Source organism: Capra hircus, chromosome 6 (assembly GCF_001704415.2).
Source record: "Capra hircus breed San Clemente chromosome 6, ASM170441v1, whole genome shotgun sequence".
Taxonomy (NCBI): Eukaryota; Metazoa; Chordata; class Mammalia; order Artiodactyla; family Bovidae; genus Capra; species Capra hircus.
Window position 1 is genome coordinate 12724255 of NC_030813.1, and position 25950 is coordinate 12750204.

A 25950-nucleotide genomic window follows, 5' to 3' on the forward strand; every position below is an offset into this window, starting at 1 on the left:
GAAGATTTCTAAAAAGCTTCACCTTTTAGAGAAAATTATCTTATAGGGTTCTTTTTTGTTTTCTTGCTGTACCCAGTAGACAGCCCCCTTTATTCTGAAATACCTCTGAAAGTAACTTATCTCTTTTGATGACCAGAAGTAATTTTGCATTATCACCATGGCCTACTTCTTTATCATCCCCCAGGAGGAAGCCGGCAGCTGAAGAGTTCCTGTCCACAAATACATGCAGCTTTTACCTTGGACTGTACGTCAGCGTTGTGATCGTTCTGAAGCAGGAGGGCGGCAGATTTGGTGTCATCTTTCCTGGCTGCAATATGCAGAGCTGGCAGCCTCACCTTCCCTTTGGTGTCGTTCTCCAGGAGGATGGCCACTGCCTGGTTGTGTCCCTGCTGGAGCGCCACCGCCAGGGGCGTAAAGCCATCCTGGGAAGACAGAAGGAAAAAATTTCCATCAACTTTGGGAAGCCTGGGATTCAACTCCAAGAAACAGTGCATCTAATTTTCAAATTAAAGATTAAGATTGACAAAAACATTGGAAGGAATAAATATTACTGTGAAGACTGCAGCAAATTATAGTCATTTATTATACTATGTACTGGCTTCATCAGATAGTTTAAAATATCTGTTCTATATATATTTTTAAAAACATCTGCATTTCCTAATGAAGCATACTGCACACAGGATATGTTCAATTATGTTTTGAATCTGAAAATAAAAATTAGAAGCAACCCAAAGTGATGCCTGCTTATACAAAGCAAACTGGGAAGGGGAGAAATAATGAAAACCAAGTCTGACTGATAGGGTAGCCAACACAGGGAAATAAATGACATGATTAACTTTGCAAAGCTGCTGAATATCTCTGTATTGATTAGGGAAAACAACAACTGTTAATGGGATGGTCTATTCCCAATTAATTTGGGAAACCTGGGACATAATATGATCTAAAATTCTTTGGCAAATAAGGCTAATTCATTAATTTTGCACTTAGTTGAATTATATAATGTCTTTTGAATATAAAATTGTGCTAAATAATGTAGAAAATCAGCCTTTCACTTTGAAACTTAAAAAACAAAGAAATAGCACAGATCATCAAAGTTAGAGCAGTCTTAGTGATAGATGGATAACCATGCTGGAAAACTGGGAAGCTATATTTTCTCTCTGGAAACATGTATTCAAAAATGGAAAGGTGACAAGTAGAAAAAAATATATATACTCTAGGTTCTGTTAATGTGAAAACCTTCCTTAATTCACAAAAGCTTGAAATAAGTCTCAGAGTTAAAAGTTTCCATTCATAGAAGAGACAAGAGGAATTGGATGGGACATCTAACAAATGCATACCAGACACAATGGCTATTTAACCACATCCAACTGCTCCATTTGTTTCCAAGAATAATTTTTAAAAAGGTAACTTAGGATTCCCCTGGTGGCTCAGTGGTAAAGAATCCTACCTGCCATTGCAGGAGACACGGATTTGATCCCTGGTCCAGGAAGATCCCGCATGCCGTCAGCAACGAAGCCCCTGCACCACAACTATTGAGCCTGCGCTCTATAGCCCAAGAACTGCAATTATTGAGCCCACAGGCCACAACTACCCAAGCCCACGCGCCCTAGATCCCGGGATCCGCAGCAAGAGAAGCCGCCACAATGAGAAGCTTGCGCAGTGCAATGAAGGCAGCCTCCGCGTGCCACAACTAGAGAAAAAGCTTGCGCAGCAAGGAGGGCCCAGCACAACCAAAAATAAGTGAATTGATTAGCTAACTTTTAAAAAAGGTAACTGTAGACTTTGGAGGGAAAATTATTTTCCTCAAGTGTACATATCATATATGCACTACTCTTAGGGGAAGCACACTGATTGAAACCGCCCACCCTGGCCAGGCACCAGAGTAACCATTTGCATGAGCTGTTTTACGACAGGAGATCCTGATAAGGAATAGGAACTAATAAGCCACCACCAACCGGAAGAGTTCGGGAAGGGTGGAAAGGAGACACTGCGTGTCCATCCACTTCCCAGAAACCCTCTCGCTAGCATCCATCTTGGCTGAGTGACGCGTGCGCCACCAGGAAAGACTCTGAATTAGAGTGACTGGCCAAAGACCATCCCGAAACTAATCCCATCACCATAAAACCCGAGACTGCAAGCCACGCGGCAGAGCAGTTCTCCTGGGTTCCCTTACCCTACCGCTCTCCACCCGGGTGCCCTTGCCCAATAAAATCTCTTGCTTTGTCAGCACATGTGTCTCCTCGGACAATTCATTTCTGAGTGTTAGACAAGAGCCCGGTTTCAGGCCCTGGAAGGGGTCCCCCTTCCTGCAACACTACCACAATAAGGACTGAATTTTCAAAATTAGAATTGAATTTCAAATCAACACATTACTTAATGAAATGGAAGAGTAAAGCATGTAGTGTTGTATGATGAAAGAGAGTAGCCTAAATTTGGAACTTTGGCACAAATTAAGTCCTCTGTGAAGGAGGAAAGAGCAGGCTCATTATCATACATATTTAATTTGATTCCCCCTGCAAGAGTGAGATAGTTTATATTAAGAGTGTGAACTTTATTTTTTCCTTAGAGACAAGGCATTTGCTGACAGTACAGGGCCTGATTTAAAAATTCCTAGCTTTCAATTTTGGTAACATTCAGGAAGAAGGAAGAAAGTAGAAAACTATAACACTGATACTGGATGGACAGATAACTCCCTGCAGAGAATTTAACTTTGAATCTCCACCACATGATTTCATTCTAATCTACACTTCATGGAAGAAGAGTAAATATTTGAAATTATTTTTTTCAAGTATCTCCACTAACTCTATGAAAAAGAAACCAATATTATAATTCAATAAGCTTCATTTTTCACCATCTATTTACCAACGCCAATTGCTATAATTATGGGAAATTTCAAAACTTTAAATATTTCTTTTCAAATATGAGTTTCACTGCCATACTGAATGATCTCAAACTATCTGATAAACTGCTCATAATGTCTTGCTTAGTAATTTTTGCAAATTAGGGCTGTTAATGGGTTCAGGGTGTCTTCTTGAGGTATTTTCATACATGCACACATAATCATTGAAGGTATTTAGCAATACAGCCTAAAATATCACATAGTAATCAACTATAAAGCCCCGTGAAGATGTCATTTATTCACAGAATGATTACTAAAGCATGCACTCGTGCCTGTTCAGTTGGGTCTGACTCTTTCCGACCCCATAGACTGTAGTCTGCCAGGCTCCTCTGTCCATGGAATTTTCCAGGCAAGAATACTGGAGTGGGGTGCCATCTTTTCCTCCAGGGGATCTTCCCGACCTAGGGATCAAACTCCCATCTCCTGCATTGGCAGGTGGATTTTTTACCACTGTGTCACCTGGGAAGCCCAACAGACTAAAGGGAAACACGCAAAGAGTTTTCCATTAGTGCATTTTCTGATAACCATTAAGGCCAGTGGTGTGGAAGAACCAATTAAGTTTATACATGTCCACTCAGAAAAAATTATAGTTATTTAAATGATTAAGGGGCTTCCCCTGTGGTGCAGCGGTAAAGAATCCGCCCGTAAGGCAGGAGACTCAAGAGACATGGGATGGATCCCCAGGTCGGGAAGATCCCCTGAAGGAGGAAATGGCAACACACTCCAATATTCTCACCTGGAAAATTCCATGGGCAGAGCAGCCTGGACAGCTACAGTCCATGATGTTGCAAAAGTCGGACACAACTGAGGATTCCTAACGCAAATGATTAAAAAATGAAACAACAGGCGTAAATGAATCTACACCAGGATTCAAAACCCCATGCGATTGACTTGCAAGAGCCACTTTGGTGGCTCTTCTTGCAAGACTGACTTCTGTGTGGAAATCAAAGACCACTTTCATTTTCTGAGGACCACAGTGTGACATGGACTCAACCAATGCAACACACATAAAAAGGTGTTAATATTTCTGGAAACAGACTGGGATGGTACAGAGGTCTAGTCTGGAGGAGCCATAAGACAGCTGAGAGTGCTGGCAGGCCGCGCTTCCCTAAACCACACACTAGAAATAATAAGTCTATATGATCGGCAGAATTCTATAGTGTAAAGATTTCTCCAGGTAAATGAATCGGTTTTCAAGGAAATAAAACAAATGCAGATAAGCATATTTGGCTACAATTCTCAGAGGATGTGATGCAGAGATATAGTCTCCTATTGTTACCCAAGCTTTGCCTGAGGATATTCACACGCCACTCATTGACAGAATTAGTATCTCAGAAAGTCATAAAATCAATCATAAAATCATAATTATAAAAATTACACTGTACTCATGTGGTAAGAGGGTAAAATCTGTGTGTGCTTAGTAGAGAATATGAAATCGTTTCACACTTGGTAGTTGTATTTTCCAGTCATAAGCAGGAAACGTGGTCTCATTAATAGTGATATCTTGGTATTGTTTTTAACTAACGAGAATAAGCTATCAGAAAGCTACTATGAGGCTCCACAAAAAGTTTTCCATCAAAGGGCCTGGACATGAGTTCAATAGCTTATAATGACCTCTCCCCACAATGCAGGTTAGAATGCAGGTTGTGTTTATTTCATCTGGAGATTTAATTGCCCATAAAGGAGGTCATTTAGACATTAAAAATTAACAAGACAGTTTCTATTAGTCATCTTTCACTCCTCGCCAGGAGTTTTAAAGTTTTGTCAGTGGAGCCACAGAACATGAACCAGGGAAATTAAAGCTGATTGAAATGGGTGAGGAGAGGCATATCCCAGTGGAGGTCTCCTCCCTTCCTCTCCTGTGTCACCTACTCCCAACCTTCCAGGGGCATTTTCCCCAAGCTCGAAAACATCCTGACCTTCAGGTACAAATCACTATTCCAAACAGTCACTAAAGTCACTCCTTAATCTGCCTAGGGCGAAAATCAGAAGGAAAATACAAAGCAGGTTCTGCTTATCGGAGAACACACACAGGGAAAGGAAAGTGATACACCATGTTGGCTAATTCCAAAACCATTTCTATGTCTAGATGTCCTGAATATTTGGAGACTGGACTGATTTTGAACATTTTACTCAGTTGCTGCCATAACTACAGTCATACAACCACATCATAATTTGCACTTCAGAAATACGAACACCTTTCTGATGTTCTATTCCACATGAAACTGTACAAATACAAAGAACTTTGAATCAGTGCTTATCACTAAAAAAAAAAAAGTCCCTTTAAGGAATTGTATTAGATCCTAACAAAGATAAAATATTGATGAAAAGAGATGAGTAGAATTTACTATAATTTGATTTTAGAATGGTATAAAGCTCCAAAAAGGCTACAGAATGGCAAAATTGATGGAAGTGTGATTTCACGTAAGAATAAATTGATATGAATCCCAAATTATAAACTCACTGAACTGTGCCCTGGATTGCTCATTCATGGCCACTGTTGTAGATTACAATAGTGACATAAACATTCCTAAAATAAAGATAACGGAGACCATTTACAGTTAGATACAAAGAAAATGGACATTAACATCAGGAAAATTCAAGTCTTCAGAGCTGACAGTCTTACCTCAGTAGCAGTGCTCTGATTAGCTCCATTTTCCAGCAAATATTTTACCACATCAATGTGATTCTCTTGAGCAGCCATGTATAACGGAGTGAAGCCATTCTGAGGACAAACAGTGAAACAGGCATCTTCAGTCATTTGACAAGTTTAAAGCAGGGAAGAATTCAAGACAAGGAAAGAATGAACACTATGGAGAAAAATTCTGAACTGTTGAAACAAATAACATACCTTCATACTGAAGAAGTCATACCCGCATTTACCATCATAAAATTAGACAAAATCAAAATTAACCAATTCCCACCTAAGATATTTCAAAGAAGGAGGAGAAATGGAAGAAATATCCCCCTCATTTCCTGCCTTCATTTCAGTATCAGAGAGTCACATTTCTTACCACCCAACACTGTGTTAAAACTAAAGATATTTAGTATCTAAATATCTATATAATTCTATAATATATAGAATTCTCATTATATATACTATCTATATAAAGGAATGTTATGTAATATCTCCTGTATTTATCAATTCATAAATCATTTAAACAGATGATCATTATCTTGAATATACACATTTCAACACTCTTAAAGGTATAAAATATTACTCATATCAAAATAGCCTGGGAGACATTATAAATCTGATTGAAAATTTAAAAATCTGTATTTCAATGTTCTGACTGAGGTAGCATAATTTATACTGAACCCTCTTTACTTTTTAAAATCTATTCTGAAATTCTATTATTTTTTAATTCTCATATTCATTTACTCAATTATTTACAAAAATCCAAGCACTGGGAGCTGGGCCATTGCCGGGAAATGATCACAAACAAGACAGACAGCCACCCTCCTGGAGAACATACCACAGTAATATGACAATATCATGTAGTCATTGTTTTTCAAAGCATTTACATTTTATAAATGAGTTCGAAACTATGTTTAAACTGGCAAATTTTCTTTTCATTAAAACCTTTGCAATATGTAATATTTTATTAAGAAAAACCCATAAAGTTTTACTTTTAAAAACACATGAAATAATTCATAAACTATCAAAACTCAACATTCTCTCAAAATTATATCAGAATCTTAAACACAGTTGGTTCCCTTAAAACTTGAATGAATTAATGAGAATAAGTAAAACTACAGATGAAACTTCAGGGAGTTTCAAAAACTTACAAGGAAAGAAAAATAGCTTTTTTGAAAAATTCTTCGTATACACTCTATAAGTGTGGAAACGTTATTCAAAATGGTCAAGATACAGCAAAATATAAATACACAAGGGTAAAAGTAGAAAGGGCTTCTCAGGTGGCTCAGTGGTAAAGAACCCACCTGCCAATGCAGGAGACGTGGGTTTGATCCTTGGGTGGAAAGATCCCCTGGAGGAGGGCATGGCAACCCACTCTGGTATTTTTTCCTGGGAAATCCCATGGACAGAGGGGCCTGGCAGGCCACAGTCCATTCGGTCACAAAGAGTCAGACATGACTGAGCAACTGAGCATGCACGCACAGATACAAGTGGAATAAGAAAAGTTATTTAAAATTTGATTACAAAAGAAAATCTGTCGGTTTCAAATGATGGTGGAAATTTTAAAACAAAGAAATATTACAAGAGGAATGAACTGACAGTTTTGTAGGATTCAGGATTAACTTGCTAGCTGGAGAGCATATTTTTTAAAAAACACAGAAAACAGGTGAAATCTTGTGTATTTTAAGAACTGAAGAGGTGGCGGAAGGATGGAATTAGAGATTCAGAGGAAGGGAAAGCCAGTGAGGATGGTTACAAACAATGAGTGGGTGTGGACTGGGGCTCTTTCATGACAAGTAAAAGGCAGAGATGCAAAAAGAAAAAAAGAACTTTGAACAGAATAAAATAAGTTGCTTACATGTTTCCCTCGGAACCTTGTATGTGGATTAGGAGAAAGGTAAATAGACTGTGGCTGCCAGATGGCAGGGGGAAGGAGCAATGGGCCATCCTTAGGCTTATGTCTTGGGTCGTGGACTTTAAAGGGACCTCCTCTAGCTGAGCAGGGTAAGGGATCCAGAGGCTAAGGGGACATGCCCTCTCTGATCCTGCAGCACCCTGCCCTCAGATCACACATCAGGCATGCTGCCACCCAGAACTCCCTCCCGTGCAGCCCCAAGCGTGCTTCAGCGCTGGCTCAGACTTCTTCCTTGGGATCATCCTCTCAAGGGCCCACTGGCAAGCACACCCTGCAGGGGTTGAAAAGTGGTCCTCAAATATGTCCACATCCTAATCCCCAGAACATGTAAATATTACCTATAATGGCAAAAGGAATCGCGCAGATGTGATTAAGTTAAAGATTCTGAGATGAGGAGATAAACCTGAATTATGCAGGTGGGCTTGATGGAATCACAAAAGGTTTTTACAATAGGGAGGCAGCAAGTGAGAAAGGAAAGATTTACTCGGAGCATTTAGTAGGAATCAGCCGTGCCAGCACCTTGGCATTAACCCTGTAGGAATGATTTTAGACTTCAGACTTCTAAAATTATAAAAGAATAATAAAAAAATAAATTGTGGGTTTTTTTTTTACTACAGTTTGATATTTTTCATTGAAGGATGCTTTATAATATTGTGTTGCTTTCCATCATACATCAACATGAATCAGCCTTAGGTATACATATGTCCCATCTCTCTTGAACCTCCCTCCCTCCTTCCACCCCATCCCACCCCTTTAGGTTGTCACAGAGCACTGCTTTTGGCTCACTGAGACATACAGCAAATTCCCACTGGTCATCGATTTTACATACGGTAATGTACATGTTTTTATGCTATTCTCTCCATTCATCCCACCCTCTCCTTTTTATTGTGTCCACAAGTTTCTTCTCTCTGTCAGCAACTCCATTCAGTTCAGTCAGTTCAGTTCAGTCACTCATTCATGTCTGACTCTTTGCGACCCCATAAATCGCAGCACGCCAGGCCTCCCTGTCCATCACCAACTCCCGGAGTACACCCAAACTCATGTCCATCGAGTCGGTGATGCAATCCAACCATTTCATCCTCTGTCGTCCCCTTCTTCTCCTGCCCTCAATCCCCCCCACCCCCAGCATCAGGATCTTTTCAAATGAGTCAACTCTTTGCTTGAGGTGGCCAAAGTATTGGAGTTTCAGCCTTAGCATCATTGTTTCCAATGAATACCCAGGACTGGTCTCTTTTAGGATGGATTGCTTGGATCTCCTTGAAGTCCAAGGGACTATCAAGAGTCTTCTCCAACACCACAGTTCAAAAACATCAATTCTTTAGCGCTCAGCTTTCTTCACAGTCCAGCTCTCACATCCATACATGACCACTGGAAAAACCATAGCCTTCACTTGATGTTTGTTGGCAAAGTAATATCTCTGCTTTTGAGTATGCTGTCTAGGTTGGTCGTAACTTTTCTTCCAAGGAGTAAGCGTCTTTTAATTTCATGGCTACAATCACCATCTGCAGTGATTTTGGAGCCCAAAAAAATAAAGTGTGACATTGTTTCCACTGTTTACCCATCTATTTCCCATGAAGTGATGGGACCGGATGCCATGATCTTCGTTTTCTGAATGTTGAGCTTTAAGCCAACTTTTTCACTCTCCTCTTGCACTTTCATCAAGAGAATTTTTAGTTCCTCTTCACTTTCTACCATAAGGGTGGTGTCATATGCATATCTGAGGTTATTGATATTGTCCCGGCAATCTTGATTCCAGCTTTTTCATCCAGCCCAGCGTTTCTCATGATGTACTCTGCATATAAGTTAAATAAGCAGGGTGACAATATACAGCCTTGACATACTCCTTTTCCTATTTGGAACCAGTCTGTTGCTCCATTTCCAGTTCTAACTGTTGCTTCCTGCCTTGCATATAGGTTTCTCAAGAGGCAGGTCAGGTGGTCTGGTATTCCCATCTATTTCAGAATTGTCCACAGTTAATTGTGATCCACACAGTCAAAGGCTTTGGCATAGTCAATAAAGCAGAAATAGATGTTTTTCTGGAACTCTCTTGCTTTTTTGATGATCCAGCAGATGTTGGCAATTTGATCTCTGGTTCCTCTGCCTTTTCTAAAAGCAGCTCCATTGCTGCCCTGCAAATGGAGAAGGCGATGGCACCCCACTCTACTACTCTTGCCTAGAAAATCCCATGGACAGAGGAGCCTGGTGGGCTGCAGTCCATGGGGTCGCTAAGAGTCGGGCATGACTGAGCAACTTCACTTTCACTTTTCACTTTCATGCATTGGAGAAGGAAATGGCACCCCACTCCAGTGTTCTTGCCTGGAGAATCCCAGGGACGGGGGAGCCTGGTGGGCTGCCGTCTCTGGGGTTGCACGGAGTCGGACACGACTGAAGCAACTTAGCAGCAGCAGCAGCAGCCCTGCAAATAGGTTCATCAGCACCATCTTTCTAGACTGTATACACGTGTGTTAATATACGAAGAATGAATTATGTTAAGTCACTGAATTTGTGATAACTGTTACAGCAGCAACATGAGTCTAACACACACTAGATGTTTTTGTGAGGAAGGGTGCCAGTGATTGATGAACAGAGCCTGAATGTACAGGCTGGGGTGTCTACACCTTTACACATGATGTTCCTGTGGTATGGTTGGAGCCTAGGGTGAGGAAGGGGAAGGAGCCAGAGTCCAGAATCAGTCCCAATCCTGCAAAAAATGAACTCCAGGATTTTTAAGAAGTCTAAATTCGGACTTATCATATTGCTAGAAAGATATTTATCAATGTAGGAGGATGTATGCATGTTCAGTTGCTTCAGTCATGTCCAGCTCTTTGCAACCCTATGGACTACAGCCTGCCAGGCTCCTCTGTCCATGGGATTCTCCAGGCAAGAATACTGGAGTGGGTTGCCATGTCCTCCTCCAGGGGATCTGCTTGACCCAGGGACTGAACCCGTGTCTCCTGCATCTTCTGCATCACAGGCGGATTCTTTACTGCTGAGCCCCTGGGGAAACCCAATGGAGGTTGATTTGATAGTGTATTTGCTTGATACATAACTTTTAATTTAAAAATATGCTATGAGTGGACCTCTTTTGCGCTCTTGTCCTGCGCCCTGTGACTTTAATGGTAGACTAGAATAATAGACAAGAAAAGGGAAAATCTAGAAACAGAGAAATATCAATGGTGACAGTGTATAATGTCCGGGGGGAAAAGCAATGACAAACGTCCGGGATCTTAGTTAGGGGGCACCCTGATCACCATTTGCTCTCTGTGCCACAACCTCAGCATGTAAGGGCTTCCAACAGAGTGCGGGATGCAGATGTGAAGAACAATGAAAATAAAAGTGATTTGTTGAACACACGCTATATATCATTCACTGCGAGAAATGCTTTGAATATAAGGCTTCAAATTACTATGACCACATGTCTCAGTTGCCTGGGATGGTCTAAGTTATGAATAATATCTTGGAGTAATTATTAATAGAGTCTCAGTTCAGGTGATAAAAGGCCCAATACTCTCTCGAATATTTAAAATTGTGCTGTAACACTGGTATTATTATCCCCATTTGCAATAAGGCAGCTGGGGCTCAAGTATTAGGTAACCCTGCCAAAATCTCACAGGTATTAAGTGAACTGGAAGCGACAGGGAGGAGGCAGTCCATGGAGAGCCTTCTTCCCTACAAAGGACCCGATCCTGTGGATGTGGGATTCTCAGCCTGGCTGTGTGATAGAATCTCCTGTGAAACTTGTAAGAAAGCCTAGGGACTACCCTGCCTCCCCTGAAGTGGAGTATCCAGATAGGAAATCAACACACATGCATTAAAAAAAAATTTTTTTTAACTACCTTTAGGACTTTGTTATAGGCAATGCAAAAGATGACAAGGCTTTTGGCAGGGATCACATTTGCATTTTGGAAAGGTCACTCTGGTGACCACAGATGCCTTGGTTTGGGATGGTAGGGGACAGAAATTGAAATATGGGATTAATCAGCTTTTGCAATATTTGAGAAAGTGTATGGAAAAGATGAAGGACACATGAGCTAAGACATCATCTTTGCTAAGAAGGAAGGGGAGCTATTTACTGTTACTAAATGTGTGAAGTAAGAAGGCAGTAAAGATTTACTACAGGTGTTAAAGATGTTGCAAATTATCCCTCCTTCACTTACTGATGCTATTTAGTAAGAACTAGTCTACCAGACAATATGAAACACATCTCTGGGTAACTGGGAAAGGGCATGGCAACACTTTAACACCGCTGTCAGTTTTATAGGGAAGCTTTTATCTTCCTACATTGACAGGTCCTCAACACAGGATTACTGGCTCCTGTGTCCGTGTATACAAGTACTTTCCAATAAATTATGTCTCCATGCTTTTCTGTAACAGTCTGGCTGCATGTAGGCATCAAAGTATACATTTGATATTTACTTCTTGTTGATATCAACATCACAGAGACTTCCCTGGTAGTCCAGTGGTTAAAACTGCACGTTCCCAATACAGGAGGCCCTGGGTTCAATCCCTGGTCAGGGAACTAGATCCCACAGGCCACAACTAAAGATTCTGCATGCTGCAACTAAGACCTGGCACAGATAAAGAAACAAATACATATGGGTTCAATCTCTAGTCAGGAACTAGATCCACAGGCACAACTAAAGATTCTGCATGCTGCAACTAAGACCTGGCACAGATAAAGAAACAAATACATATGGGTTCAATCTCTAGTCAGGGAACTAGATCCCACAGGCCACAACTAAAGATTCTGCATGCTGCAACTAAGACCTGGCACAGATGAATAAATCAATACATATTTTAAAATAAATAAATACAATAAATTAAATATTTGTTGTCAGAGTAGTTCCAAGGTGACCAACAGAAGCCTCTACCAACTAGTTATTAAATATTTTGAATGCTGTTCCTCTCCATAGCAATTATTAATTATTTGCCATTCATTTATATTCATTCACTAAACAAAACTGTGTTTGGTGACTTCACTGCGAGGCATTGCGCTCAGCTCCAGTGATTCAGAAATGAAAGCTCCCTGCTTATGAGGAGCTCATAGTTCAGAGGCTAAGATGGACAAGTAAGCAAACTTACAATTCAGTGAGCACATATCTAGTTAAGTTTCTTTAAAAAAAAATTATGTGTTGGATACAAGAAGAACATAAAGGGACATAGAACTCAACGGAATAAAAAAATTATATCTGAAGGAAACCCTGGGAGTGATACTTGGAAGAACGTGGGAGTAATTTGGCTTGAGCTAAGCTAAAAAACACAGAATTTAGGCACAGAGGCAGGGAAGGTTTTCCAAACAGAGGAAAGCCCATGAGAAGAGAAAATCCTGACCGTATAGGGATTTCCAGAAAATTCACTGTGACAAGTGAGGAGAACAGGCTGAGACGGGCAGGGATCAGCACCCATCCCTCACACAAAGGCATCTGAATTTTATTCTAAAGTCTTGGGAGTCACTGAAGGGTTTTAGGGCTTCCTAGGAGAAGGCAATGGCACCCCACTCCAGTACTCTTGCCTGGAAAATCCCATGGATGGAGGAGCCTGGTAGGCTGCAGTCCATGGGGTCGCTAAGATTCGGACACGACTGAGTGACGTCACTTTCACTTTTCATTTTCCTGCATTGGAGAAGGCAATGGCAACCCACTCCCGTGTTCTTGCCTGGAGAATCCCAGGGACGGGGGAGCCTGGTGGGCTGCCGTCTATGGGGTCGCACAGAGTTGGACACGACTGAAGCGACTTAGCAGCAGCAGCAGCAGCAGGTGGCGCTGGTAGTAAAGAATCTGCTTGCCAGTGCAGGAGACATAAAGAGATGCATGTTTGATCCCTGGGTTGGGAAAATCCCCTGGAGGAGAGCATGGCAAACCATTCTAGCAATCTTGCCTGGAGAATCCCACAGACAGAGGAGGCTGGCGGGCTACAGTCCATAAGGTCACACAGATTCGAACATGAATGAAGTGACTTCGCATGCACACACAGAGGGTTTTAAACAGGGGTTTGACATATTCACATTTGCATTTTAAAGAGATAACGTTGCCAGAATGGGGAGGATGAATTAAAAAACGGTCAGAGAATAGTCTGGAAGAGTAGAAAGAAGATTTTTGTAATAATTCAGATGTGAAATGAGGATTAGAAATATTTAATATGATTTGGGGATTTTGAACTGTCATTAGCTATTTATATGTATTTATATGCTACTTAAAGATTGGAAGTGGTTTCAGTCTGCATAATTTATTAGTCATTATAACATTTCTCAGATTTATTGAAAAGTTAAAAGACTTTTCTTCAAATCCAGAAATATATTTTGGAAAATTCAAACACTTGCAATATTACCAAAAATATTTTTCCTACTTTCATTAGTGATATAACTATGAACCAGTAATGAGGGTTTAGTTATTGGAGAGAAATTTTTTTGGTAATTGGATTATTTTGGAAAATTGAATGAACATGAGCTAATAATTTTCCTATCAAATATAGATTTATTGCAGTTTGGGGAACATTTTAATGCAATTAATCTATTGCTATTTATATGTCATTTCAAAGAAATTATATAGCAACAGATAATGTGAGTATGAAAAGTAATGAATGGATCAGAATCAAAGTTTTAGATAAGGACCAAAACTCTAAGAACTATCATTATCACCAATTTTTAACAAATCTTAACTTTTCAGACTTAATTGTGCCAGAATATATAACCTTATTCTTCTATTACACAAATTAAGATTTATCAGTTGGATTATTTGAAATGGTTGATCATACAAAATCACTTTCATCTTAACATAAGTCAATGTTACCATTCAATTCAATAGGTATTTTTTAAAATTAGATAAAATTGACATATTATATTAGTTTCAGGTGCATAACATAATGACTTAAAGGTTATACATATTGAGAAGTGATTTAAAAAGTCCAGTTATCTTCTAAGATTATAAATAATTTTTATAATAATGAAAACTTCAAAAAAAGGTCTTTTTTAACAGCACCAGATTTGTTCTAAAGTTTTTCACTTTAGCACTGGAATAGCTGCTTTGAGAGCAACAATTATGAATATAATATTGTTCCTGCCCTCAAGAGCAGAAAATGCACCAGAATTCATTGATTACTACACACATACAGAATCATAGCACAAGGCATGATAATTGCCAAGAGAGAAACATGAATAAAATGTTTTCAGGGCACTAAAGAGTGAGCAATTAACATGGAAAAATGGCATCACTGGCCTAAGCACACAGATCTGAGAGGAAATTAGGAACTAATGAAATCAAGAGGGTAGATCTAGAGAAAATGAAACATTCTTTGCAGCTCTTTTTTTCTTGTTTCATTTTCTCTATCTCTCAAGAGATGTGATTTTTGTGTGAAAACTCAAAAGATTCTTACAGGTCTAAAAATTAAAAGAAAAAATTCAAAGATCTCTTAGGCTTCTAACAGAAAACTGCAATTCACATTTAGCATATTACTACCCAGCTAAAGATATACTTTAGGTAATTTTATATATCAAGAGTGAACTAAAAGAGTAGAAAATTATTATGGAAATTTCAAATGATGTACAAATTAATTTCCTTATAACTGCTCATTATCATTTTATTTGTTCTTAATTTCAGCTCTATGCTACTAAAATTAAGTATATTTCAATGATTTAAAAAACTGCCCTATTTTTCTAGATTAAAATGTTCTATCTAAAAGGAGACTCATCACTTTACAATTGAGGAAATTTTAACCCGGAGACTGAGTGAACTTTCAAGTGCACGGGGCAGCAAAAGAGGTTAAGCAGAGACCAGAAGGTTTGCTGTTGTTTAGTTGATAAGTCATATCCAACTGTGATCCCAAGGACTGTAGCCCACCAGGCTCCTCTGTGCATGAGATTTCCCAGACAAGAATACTGGAGTGGGTTGCCGTTCCCTTCTTCAGGGGATCTTCCCAACCCAGGGATTGAACCCGCATCCCCTGCATTGGCAGGAAGATTCTTTACCACTGAGCCACCTGGGAAGCCTGCAACAGGAGGTCAGTTGGAAATAAATGGCACAGCAGAGGCAAAGATGCTTGGGATCTGTAACCCTTTCCTTCTCATCTTTCAAGCCCTGACACAAGTGTCACCCTCCCTGGGAGGCCTCATCTGCAGCCATAACAATGCTCAACAATGGATGAATCAATAAAGTGGACTAGGACCCAAGATTTGTTTATGTCTGTCCTGGTTTTAAAATACGTCTGCCTGTTCTTTTCCCATAAAGTTTATTACAAATATTGAGTAAAGCTCCCCATGCTGTAAAGTAGGTTCTTACTGATTATCTATTTTATACATAGTGGTATGTATATGAAAATCCCCAAGAAGAATAGACTTAGGTATATGTATAACTGAATCACTTTGCTGTACAACTGAAACTAACATAGCACTGTAAATCAATCAACGGTTCTCCAATATAAAAATTTACCAAAAAAGAGCACTGCATATGTCTAAAAGCTCAAATCTTATGTACATATCATGACAGAATTCTGGAAAAGAACTGTGTTGTTGGCAATGGTATCTAAAATAAAACTATAAGTAAAAATTTTAAATTCATACACAAAAATAAAACAAAATGTGTCTGCAAATTCTTTGACACTCCTCCCTTCAAAAGGTGGAGCATAATTCTCTTTCCTTCAAGTGTGGGCCAACTTAGTACTTTGTTCCCAATGCACTGATTAGGGTGGAACTGACATGTGTGACCCCTGGGGCCATGGTTTAAAGCCCCTGTCCTATTACCAGGTCTCTCTTGGGTTGTCTGCGCTGAAGGAAATGAGCTGCCATGTCATATTAACATTCAAACAGCCTGTGGAGAGACTCATAAGAGAAAGAACTGAAACTTCTCACCAACAATCAGCACCTCCTTGTCAACCAAGTGATAGAGAGCTCTCTAGGGAGTGAATCCTCCAGCCTCAAGAAAGCCCTGGTCAGCCTCTTCTCTACAGCCTCCTAAGAGACTCTGAGCCATAATTTCACAGTTAAGCTACTAATGAATTCCTGATTCACATATACTGTAATGATAACATGTGTTTGTTACTGTTTTAGGCCACTACGTTTTGGGATAATTTGTTACATAGCTATAACTAACTGACACATGTCCAACAAAGTCATACGTGATCGGGCCATGGCCTACCTTGCCGACCACGTCTCTTTCCACTCTCACTCTAAACTATCCCCTTTCTGTTTACAAAAGAAATTCAGATCCTAATTTTGTTTTGTTTTGTTTTTTTCAAATTTTCTAATCATACAACTTTCTTCAAATGCTATCTAACCTAAAAATTTTGAAAATAAAATATTAAATAAACGGGGTCCTCTGTTTGATGTTGAGAGCGTTACAACTGTTCAACGTCTTCCTTATTTGCAGACTACTAGGACAATCGTTTATAAACTGTTGTGTTCCCAGGAGGTATATCAGGGTTCCTCCTAGTAGAATAGTGAGTTTTATGAGTTATCACTGTTTGAACAAAGACAGAGCAGCATAATTTCATAGTCATGTGTTACTTTTCCTTTAGTATTTTGCATTTAAAAATGATATAGTCTTCCAATAAGAAGAAGAAATGAGTGAAGTAGGCAGTTTATATATATTTGCTTAGATGGAACAATCTGTATTTCAGAGAGTTTGAAAACTGCAGCTTTAAATATTTATAATACTCTTAATTCCCTGTGTCATTTGCCAGTGGATAAAAACATTACATATACTCTCCATATCTACTGGAAAACTCATCAACAAGTTACACAATCAGTTCTAAAAGCAGAAAATGGTAGTGGGTATAAAGAGCTCTGAGCTTCCCAGGTAGCGCTAGTGGTAAAGAATCCACCTGTCAATGCAGGAGACGTCAGAGTCGGCAGACCTGGGTTCTATTCCTGGGTAGGGAAGATCCCCTGGAGAAGGAACTGACAACCCACTGCTGTATTCTTGCTTGGAAAATTCCAAAGACAGAGGAGCCTGGTGGGCTCCAGTCCATGGGGCCACAAAGAGTCGGACACGACAGCACATAAATAACTCTGGGTTTGAACTCAGCAAAAGTAGAATTTCCTTTTCAATGAAACCTTCTGTCTTTTGCAGAAAGGTCACTATCAAGATTTAGCTTTTTCACAGAGCAGAATTCTTCAGCAGCCTCAGCTATGACGTGCTCAGAGGCTGTTTGTCATATACCAGTTAGCACTGGTTAGGAATTACTCCTCTAGTATCTATTTCAAATACTATGTATCATCTTATTTTGAATTAGCATTGTGAGGGATAAGGTTAGAAAGCATCCTCAAATTATCACATAGCTTTAAAGTCAGGATGATTCAAATTATTTGCCTAAATATACCGTAAATGCACAGCTGCAAAGGATGCAAAAAGCCAATGAGTACTAATTGCAGTCTCAAAAATGAAGTCTACTTTGTGTACTTCGGGAGTGTGCTTACGGCAAAAGAACAAAAGATACAATTATACACTCGCTTAGCAGTTAAGAAGGCATTTTATTAATTAAAATGTCATATAAATTTTCTCAGATAATCTAAACATGCCAGTTCCTTACAATGGTTAGGATATTATCTGTTATAACCATCTTTTCTCCAAAGGTCTCTTTAAAGGATTATAGCTAAACTATTACATGACACTAAAATGATCAATACTAAATTCTTCTAGGAAGGTTAAACTTTATGAAGTGTTTGCTATGTCATCGTGTTTCATCCCCACTCTATGTTATTAACGTCATTTAAGACGATGGCTGGGGCGTCCTTGCTGGTCAAGTGGTTAAGAATCTGCCTTGCACTAAAGGGGACACGGGTTTGATCCCGAGCCAGGGAACTAAGATCCCACACACGTTGGAGCCACTAAGCCTGAGCAGCACAACTAGAAAGTCTGTGTACTGCAACAGAAGATCCGACATGATGCAACACTGATACCACATGCTGCCAAATAAATAAATATTAAAAAAAAGAAGATTATAGTTCACAGTCATTCACCCAAGGGCACACCACAAGCGGTACGATCAGGGTCTGAAGCCTGAATGACTGCAAACGCAGCGCTCCCTCCTCTCCCCTCAGCTGCCCCCCTCAACCAGAATTCCATCGCCTCAGAGAACAGACTTCTCTCTAGTAATCCGACAACGAGCCTTCTCTTAGACTCTTCACTAGAGGTGACAGCATTACAAATGCTGTGACTTGCTTGACGAAGAATGTCCAAGTGCACTCTTAGGCATGAGAATTCTTCCAGTCTTTATTTCCAGTGACTAAGAAATTTAAGGTAGGGGTCGTGAGGAGAGAGAAGGCTACATACTTCATATTTGCTATTTAACCCTAACAGCGGAGTGAAATAAGTCATATATGTCTATATGACTCAAAGTAATTAACATTCACAGGGATTAAGGAGCATGACTAGGGATTTCCCTGGTGGTCCAGTGAATAAGGCTTCGCCTTCCAATGCAGGGGTTGTGGGTTCAGTCCCTGGTTCAGGAGCTAAGATCCTACATGCCTCATGGCCAAAAACAACAACAACAACAACAACAACAACAAACAGAAGCAATACTGTAACAAATTCAATACAGACTTTTAAAATAGTTACATCAAAAAAAAAACTTAAAATTAAAAAGAAGTGTGCCTAAATTTTCACATCATTACAACATGGAGCTGGGATTTGAACCAACATATAACTAGTTCTAGAGCTCATGTTCTTCCTACTACACTAATCTGCCATGTGTTTTAGCAGCAGATTTGACAGACAGTATTTTATCACATATTTCAAGTTACTCCAGTGCACTTTATACATCAACCTGAACCAATTTCTTTAAAACTATTTTCAACACTTTCCTGCACTGACTGTCATCTTACTGACCATAATCAACAACCATGGCTAAAGACAAAGACCGTTTCTATCCTCACCCACTGTCATATTAAGAACAAACTTTCAATGCGTAATAGAGTGTCATTCCAAACCAGCCTCTCATCAGCGTTCCTACACTCACCAAGCTCAACTGTACCTTCCACCATTGTTGTAATTAATCTTCCCATGTGGAAAGCCTTCTGCTTCAGTTTCCCCTTGGCAGACCTTAGCTCCTTCTCAATGCTGGGCTCAATCCTCCGAGAATTTTTCATTAACAGAATTTAGCCAATTTCAACCTTCCTCTCTATGTGTTTGTGTTAGTCGCTCATTTGTGTCCGACTCATTCTGACCTCATGGGCTGTAGCCCACCAGGCTCCTCTGTCCATGGGATTCTCCTGCAAGAATACTGGAATGGGGAGCCATTCCCTTCTCCAGTGGGTCTTCCCAACCCAGGAATCGAACTCAGGTCTCTTGCATTATAGAGGAATTCTTTACCATCTGAGCTATCAGGGAAGCCCCTCTAGAATGTAGCCTGTTCCATACAAGTTATATCAAATTGTCTACCATCTTCTGTTATTTACCTTTCCCTGTGTGCTTGTCTGGACTTTGCAGATAGCCTATATACTTTTTAAAGCAGCTTCCTGCCTCACACTTGTTCAGAATCTTCCACAGCAATGACTCTGTTGAGTACACAGTTCAGTTCAGTTCAGTTCAGTCGCTCAGTCGTGTCCAACTCTTTGCGACTCCATGAATAGCAGCACGCCAGGCCTCCCTGGCCATCACCAACTACCGGAGTTCACTCAGACTCACGTCCATCGAGTCGGTGATGCCATCCAGCCATCTCATCCTCTGTCGTCCCCTCCTCCTCCTGCCCCCAATCCCTCCCAGCATCAGAGTTTTTTCCAATGAGTCAATTCTTCGCATGACGTGGCCAAAGTACTGGAGTTTCAGCTTCAGCATGATTCCCTCCAAAGAAATCCCAGGGCTGTTCTATGCAATTTTTTAAGTAATCTCCACACTGTTCTCCATAGTGGCTGTACTAGTTTGCATTCCCACCAACAGTGTAGGAGGGTTCCCTTTTCTCCACACCCTCTCCAGCATTTATTGCTTGCAGATTTTTGGATCGCAGCCATTCTGACTGGTGTGAAGTGGTTCCTCATTGTGGTTTTGATTTGCATTTCTCTAATAATGAGTGATGTTGAGCATCTTTTCATGTGTTTGTTAGCCATCCGTATGTCTTCTTTGGAGAAATGTCTATTTAGTTCTTTGGCCCATTTTTTGATTGGGTCGTTTATTTTTCTGGAATTGAGCTGCAGAAGTTGCTTGTATATTTTTGAGATTAGTTGTTTGTCAGTTGCTTCATTTGTCATTATTTTCTCCCATTCAGAAGGCTGTCTTTTCACCTTGCTTATAGTTTCCTTTGTTGTGCAGAAGCTTTTAATTTTAATTAGATTCCATTTGTTTATTTTTGCTTTTATTTCCAGAATTCTGGGAGGTGGATCATAGAAGATCCTGCTGTGATTTATGTCAGAGAGTGTTTTGCCTATGTTCTCCTCTAGGAGTTTTATAGTTTCTGGTCTTACGTTTAGATCTTTAATCCATTTTGAGTTTATTTTTGTGTATGGTGTTAGAAAGTGATCTAGTTTCATTCTTTTACAAGTGGTTGACCAGTTTTCCCAGCACCACTTGTTAAAGAGATTGTCTTTACTCCATTGTATATTCTTGCCTCCTTTGTCAAAGATAAGGTGTCCATATGTGTGTGGATTTATCTCTGGGCTTTCTATTTTGTTCCATTGATCTATATTTTTGTCTTTGTGCCAGCACCATACTGTCTTGATGACTGTGGCTTTGTAGTAAAGCCTGAAGTCAGGCAAGTTGATTCCTCCAGTTCCATTCTTCTTTCTCAAGATTGCTTTGGCTATTCGAGGTTTTTTGTATTTCCATACAAATCTCGAAATTATTTGTTCTAGTTCTGTGAAAAATATCGCTGGTAGCTTGATAGGGATTGCATTGAATCTGTAGATTGCTTTGGGTAGTATACTCATTTTCACTATATTGATTCTTCCAATCCATAAACATGGTATATTTCTCCATCTATTAGTGTCCTCTTTGATTTCTTTCATCAGTGTTTTATAGTTGTCTATATATAGGTCTTTAGTTTCTTTAGGTTGATATATTCCTAAGTATTTTATTCTTTTCGTTGCAATGGTGAATGGAATTGTTTCCTTAATTTCTTTTTCTACTTTCTCATTATTAGTGTATAGGAATGCAAGGGATTTCTGTGTGTTGATTTTATATCCTGCAACATTACTATATTCATTGATTAGCTCTAGTAATTTTCCGGTGGATTCTTTAGGGTTTTCTATGTAGAGGATCATGTCATCTGCAAACAGTGAGAGTTTTACTTCTTCTTTTCCAATTTGGATTCCTTTTGATTTCTTTTTCTGCTCTGATTGCTGTGGCCAAAACTTCCAGAACTATGTTGAATAGTAGAGGTGAAAGTGGGCACCCTTGTCTTGTTCCTGACTTTAGGGGAAATGCTTTCAATTTTTCACCATTGAGGATAATGTTTGCTGTGGGTTTGTCATATATAGCTTTTATTATGTTGAGGTATGTTCCTTCTAGTCCTGCTTTCTGGAGAGTTTTTATCATAAATGGATGTTGAATTTTGTCAAAGGCCTTCTCTGCATCTATTGAGATAATCATATGGCTTTTATTTTTCAATTTGTTAATGTGGTGAGTTACATTGATTGATTTGTGGATATTGAAGAATCCTTGCATCCCTGGGATAAAGCCCACTTGGTCATGGTGTATGATCTTTTTAATGTGTTGTTGGATTCTATAGAGACACATGTATCCCAATGTTCATCGCAGCACTGTTTATAATAGCCAGGACATGGAAACAACCTAGATGTCCATCAGCAGATGAATGGATAAGAAAGCTGTGGTACATATACACAATGGAGTATTACTCAGCCATTAAAAAGAATACATTTGAATCAGTTCTGATGAGATGGATGAAACTGGAGCCGATTATACAGAGTGAAGTAAGCCAGAAAGAAAAACACCAATACAGTATACTAACACATATTATGGAATTTAGAAAGATGGCAATGATGACCCTGTATGCAAGACAGCAAAAAAGACACAGATGTGTATAGCAGACTTTTGGACTCAGAGGGAGAGGGAGAGGGTGGGATGATTTGGGAGAATGGCATTGAAACATGTATACTATCATGTAAGAATCAAATCGCCAGTCTATGTCCAATGCAGGATACAGCATGCTTGGGGCTGGTGCACGGGGATGACCCGGAGAGATGTTATGGGGAGGGAGGTGGGAGGGGGGTTCATGTTTGGGAACGCATGTACACCTGTGATGGATTCATGTCAATGTATAGCAAAACCAATACACTATTGTAAAGTAAAATAAAGTAAAAATAAAAATTTTAAAAAAAAAAGAAAAAGAAATCCCAGGGCTGATCTCCTTCAGAATGGACTGGTTGGATCTCCTTGCAGTCCAAGGGACTCTCAAGAGTCTTCTCCAACTCCACAGTTCAAAAGCATCAATTCTTTGGTGCTCAGCCTTCTTCACAGTCCAACTCTCACATCCAAACATGGCCACTGGAAAAACCATAGCCTTGACTAGACAGACCTTTGCTGGCAAAGTAATGTCTCTGCTTTTTGATATGCTATCTAGGTTGGTCATAACTTTTCTTCCAAGGAGTAAGTGTCTTTTAATGTCATGGCTGCAATCACCATCTGCAGTGATTCTGGAGCCCCCCAAAAACAAAGTCTCTCACTTTTTCCACTGTTTCCCCATCTATTTCCCATGAAGTGATGGGACTGGATGCCGTGATCTTCATTTTCTGAATGTTGAGCTTTAAGCCAACTTTTTCACTCTCCTCTTTCACTTTCATCAAGAGGCTTTCTAGCTCCTCTTCACTTTCTGCCATAAGGGTGGTGTCATCTGCATATCTGAGGTTATTGATATTTCTCCCGCCAATCTTGATTCTAGCTTGTGCTTCCTCCAGCCCAGCGTTTCTCGTGATGCACTCTGCATATAAGTTAAATAAGCAGGGTGACAATATACAGCCTGGACGGACTCCTTTTCCTATTTGGAACCAGTCTGTTGTTCCATGTACAGGTCTAACTGTTGCTTCCTGACCTGCATACAGATTTCTCAAAAGGCAGGTCAGGTGGTCTGGTATTCCCATCTCTTTCAGAATTTCCACAGTTTTTTGTGATCCACATAGTCAAAGGCTTTGGCATAGTCAAGAAAGCAGAAATAGATGTTTTTCTGGAACTCTCTTGCTTTTTCCATGATCCAGCAGATGTTGGCAATTTGATCTCTGGTTCCTCTGCCTTTTCTAAATCCAGCTTGAACATCAGGGAGTTCACGGTTCACGTATTGCTGAAGCCTGGCTTGGAGAATTTTGAGCATTACTTTACTAGCGTGTGAGATGAGTGCAATCGTGCGGTAGTTTGAGCATTCTTTGGCATTGCCTTTCTTTGGGCTTGGAATGAAAACTGACCTTTTCTAGTCCTACGGCCACTGCTGAGTCTTCCAAATCTGCTGGCATATTGAGTGCAGCACTTTCACAGCATCATCTTTCAGGATTTGAAATAGCTCAGCTGGAATTCCATCACCCCCACTAGCTTTAAACAGCTTCTGACTAACAGTTTACCCTCAGTTCCTGACAACTACCAAGAGATTAGATTTGTGCTTTTCTCCTTTCTCATTTAAAATTTAAATTTAACTGGTGACATAGCACCAGTTCATTCTACAAAGGAGCTAAGGTAGCTGTTGATGTTCTATTCATTCTCACAGAACTCCAAAATACTGAAAACATTTATCTCCATGTTTTACTTTACAGAGGTAAATAGATACCTCATTACATTGTTAAGCCATTACTGAATAATTACACAGTTCATGTTCTTGAATTTGCAAACAAAAAATGAGAAGTCAAATGAATTTTTAAATAAACATAGAGGAAGCAAATGCATTTTAAAAGAAAGTAAATGACATTTTAAAACTGAAGAAAGCCAACTGAATTTTTTTTATTGCAATGCCCAGGATATGGCGGTAGGTTAATGCCTACCCAGGATCCTTCCACTTTTTTTTTCAGTTGATTAAAATACATAGTTTTAATTGATGCTATGGTTGAAATCTTCCACTTTTTAAAAAAGCATTCTGGTTTCGTCTTAGAATATCTAAGAGATACTCTAGATATTTGTGTCTTTCCTGACACAGTTCATGTAATTCCAACAAAACTGAACTTCTCCCCTCATCGTCTAGCTCCAGGAAGAGTATCAGATGACCTAAGACAATCAACTCTTTTCATTCTCTTACATATAATTAGTGTCTCAAGTTTGGGCAAGAGAAACTGATCCAATTTCTTTATTTTGGGGTTTGCTTATATACCTTTTGTTACACATAGGGATGAATACAGAGTCACGTGGGAGTCAGTAGTCCTGACCTTTATCAAAATCAGGTGCTTCACATAAATGTATAAAAAAGGTACATCATCTTCTGGCCATGAGTGAGACCTGCTGACATTTTATGATCCTTTCTTTCTGATAACCAAAAAACTTATTTCTTCCAAGGGTGTTTTTCCTTAAACCAGGCACCACCCTCCAAATAAAGTTACATTCCTATAGGGTGAGGGTGTAGTGAGTTACAATCAAGAAAGGAATTTATTTAACCCAAGGTTAACATGATTAGTCTTAAAGGTTAATACTTATTTCTCCTATATGCTTAAAGGTTAATACTTATTTCTTCCTATACGCTAGTTATATTCATTATAAGGGTAGGGAACATGGAGATTTAGCAGCAAACATCAGCCCAACAAATGAAAATCCTTTCACCAATGTTCCCCTTAAGATCTATTTGGTCTTAAGATAGTGATAAAGTTACATTTTTACATAACAAGGACACAGTGATTTATAACAAAGTACAGTGATCTATTACAAAAGAGAAAATCCATTAACTCAAAAAGTCTAGTATTGCTAACATCAAAAACTACTGTATTTCCTTTTCTATATTCCAAATACATTGATTAATATATTCCCAGGTGCCTAAGGATATGGAGCCCTGGCGGCAATCATTGACTCAACAAGAAGAAAAAGCCCTATGCTAATTAAGACTCTCAAAATACTCCCAAACTCTCTGTGCTGTTTACGGTTGAGAGGTAGTAAACAATCATATGCCTAGTGGCAGGAGTATGGATAATCCTGTCACACAAGCTAGTCTGTCAGCAGAGAGGTTTGACCTGAGACATCCTTGTCCCACCCAGGAGCAGGGAATTAGCAGCAATTATTGACACAACAAATGAAAAACCCTTCACCAATATAATTCCTAACCAACCCACTATACTAATAATTTCTAACTCCCCAAAAGAATTTGCCTTTAGTAAGTCTAAAACATCTCGTGCCTCTCAGATTGGGAGGCTGCAAACAATCACGTGTGGCTGGACAAACCTATACAGGCGGGCTAGATAACCTTCAGAGGAGTCCGTAAGCTGAAACACTCTTGTCACGCCCAGGAATTTTTATTGCCTTGGAGCTGCACGTTTACTCCTTCTCCGAGAGAAACGGTTATGGGGGAGAGCCCCCTGTAGAGTCAGAGGTGTACGTGAGAGCATAAAACAGACTCTGGTTTGGGGGTTAGATGCTCAGGAACAGAGGGTTTCCT

At 39.6% G+C, this 25950-nt stretch overlaps 1 protein-coding gene across 4 annotated transcripts in view; it reads right to left on the reverse strand.

Moving 5' to 3' along the window:
• ANK2 (ankyrin 2) overlaps nucleotides 1–25950 on the reverse strand; it is a 574309-nt gene that overhangs the window by 136190 nt on the left and 412169 nt on the right. For all 4 annotated transcript variants that reach the window (XM_018049206.1, XM_018049205.1, XM_018049207.1 and 1 more), the window contains 2 exons: nucleotides 5526–5624; nucleotides 237–422 (listed from right to left, as the gene is read on the reverse strand). In XM_018049206.1, coding sequence (XP_017904695.1) covers nucleotides 237–422; nucleotides 5526–5624 — 285 coding nt within the window. The remainder of the gene's footprint in view (nucleotides 1–236; nucleotides 423–5525; nucleotides 5625–25950) is intronic.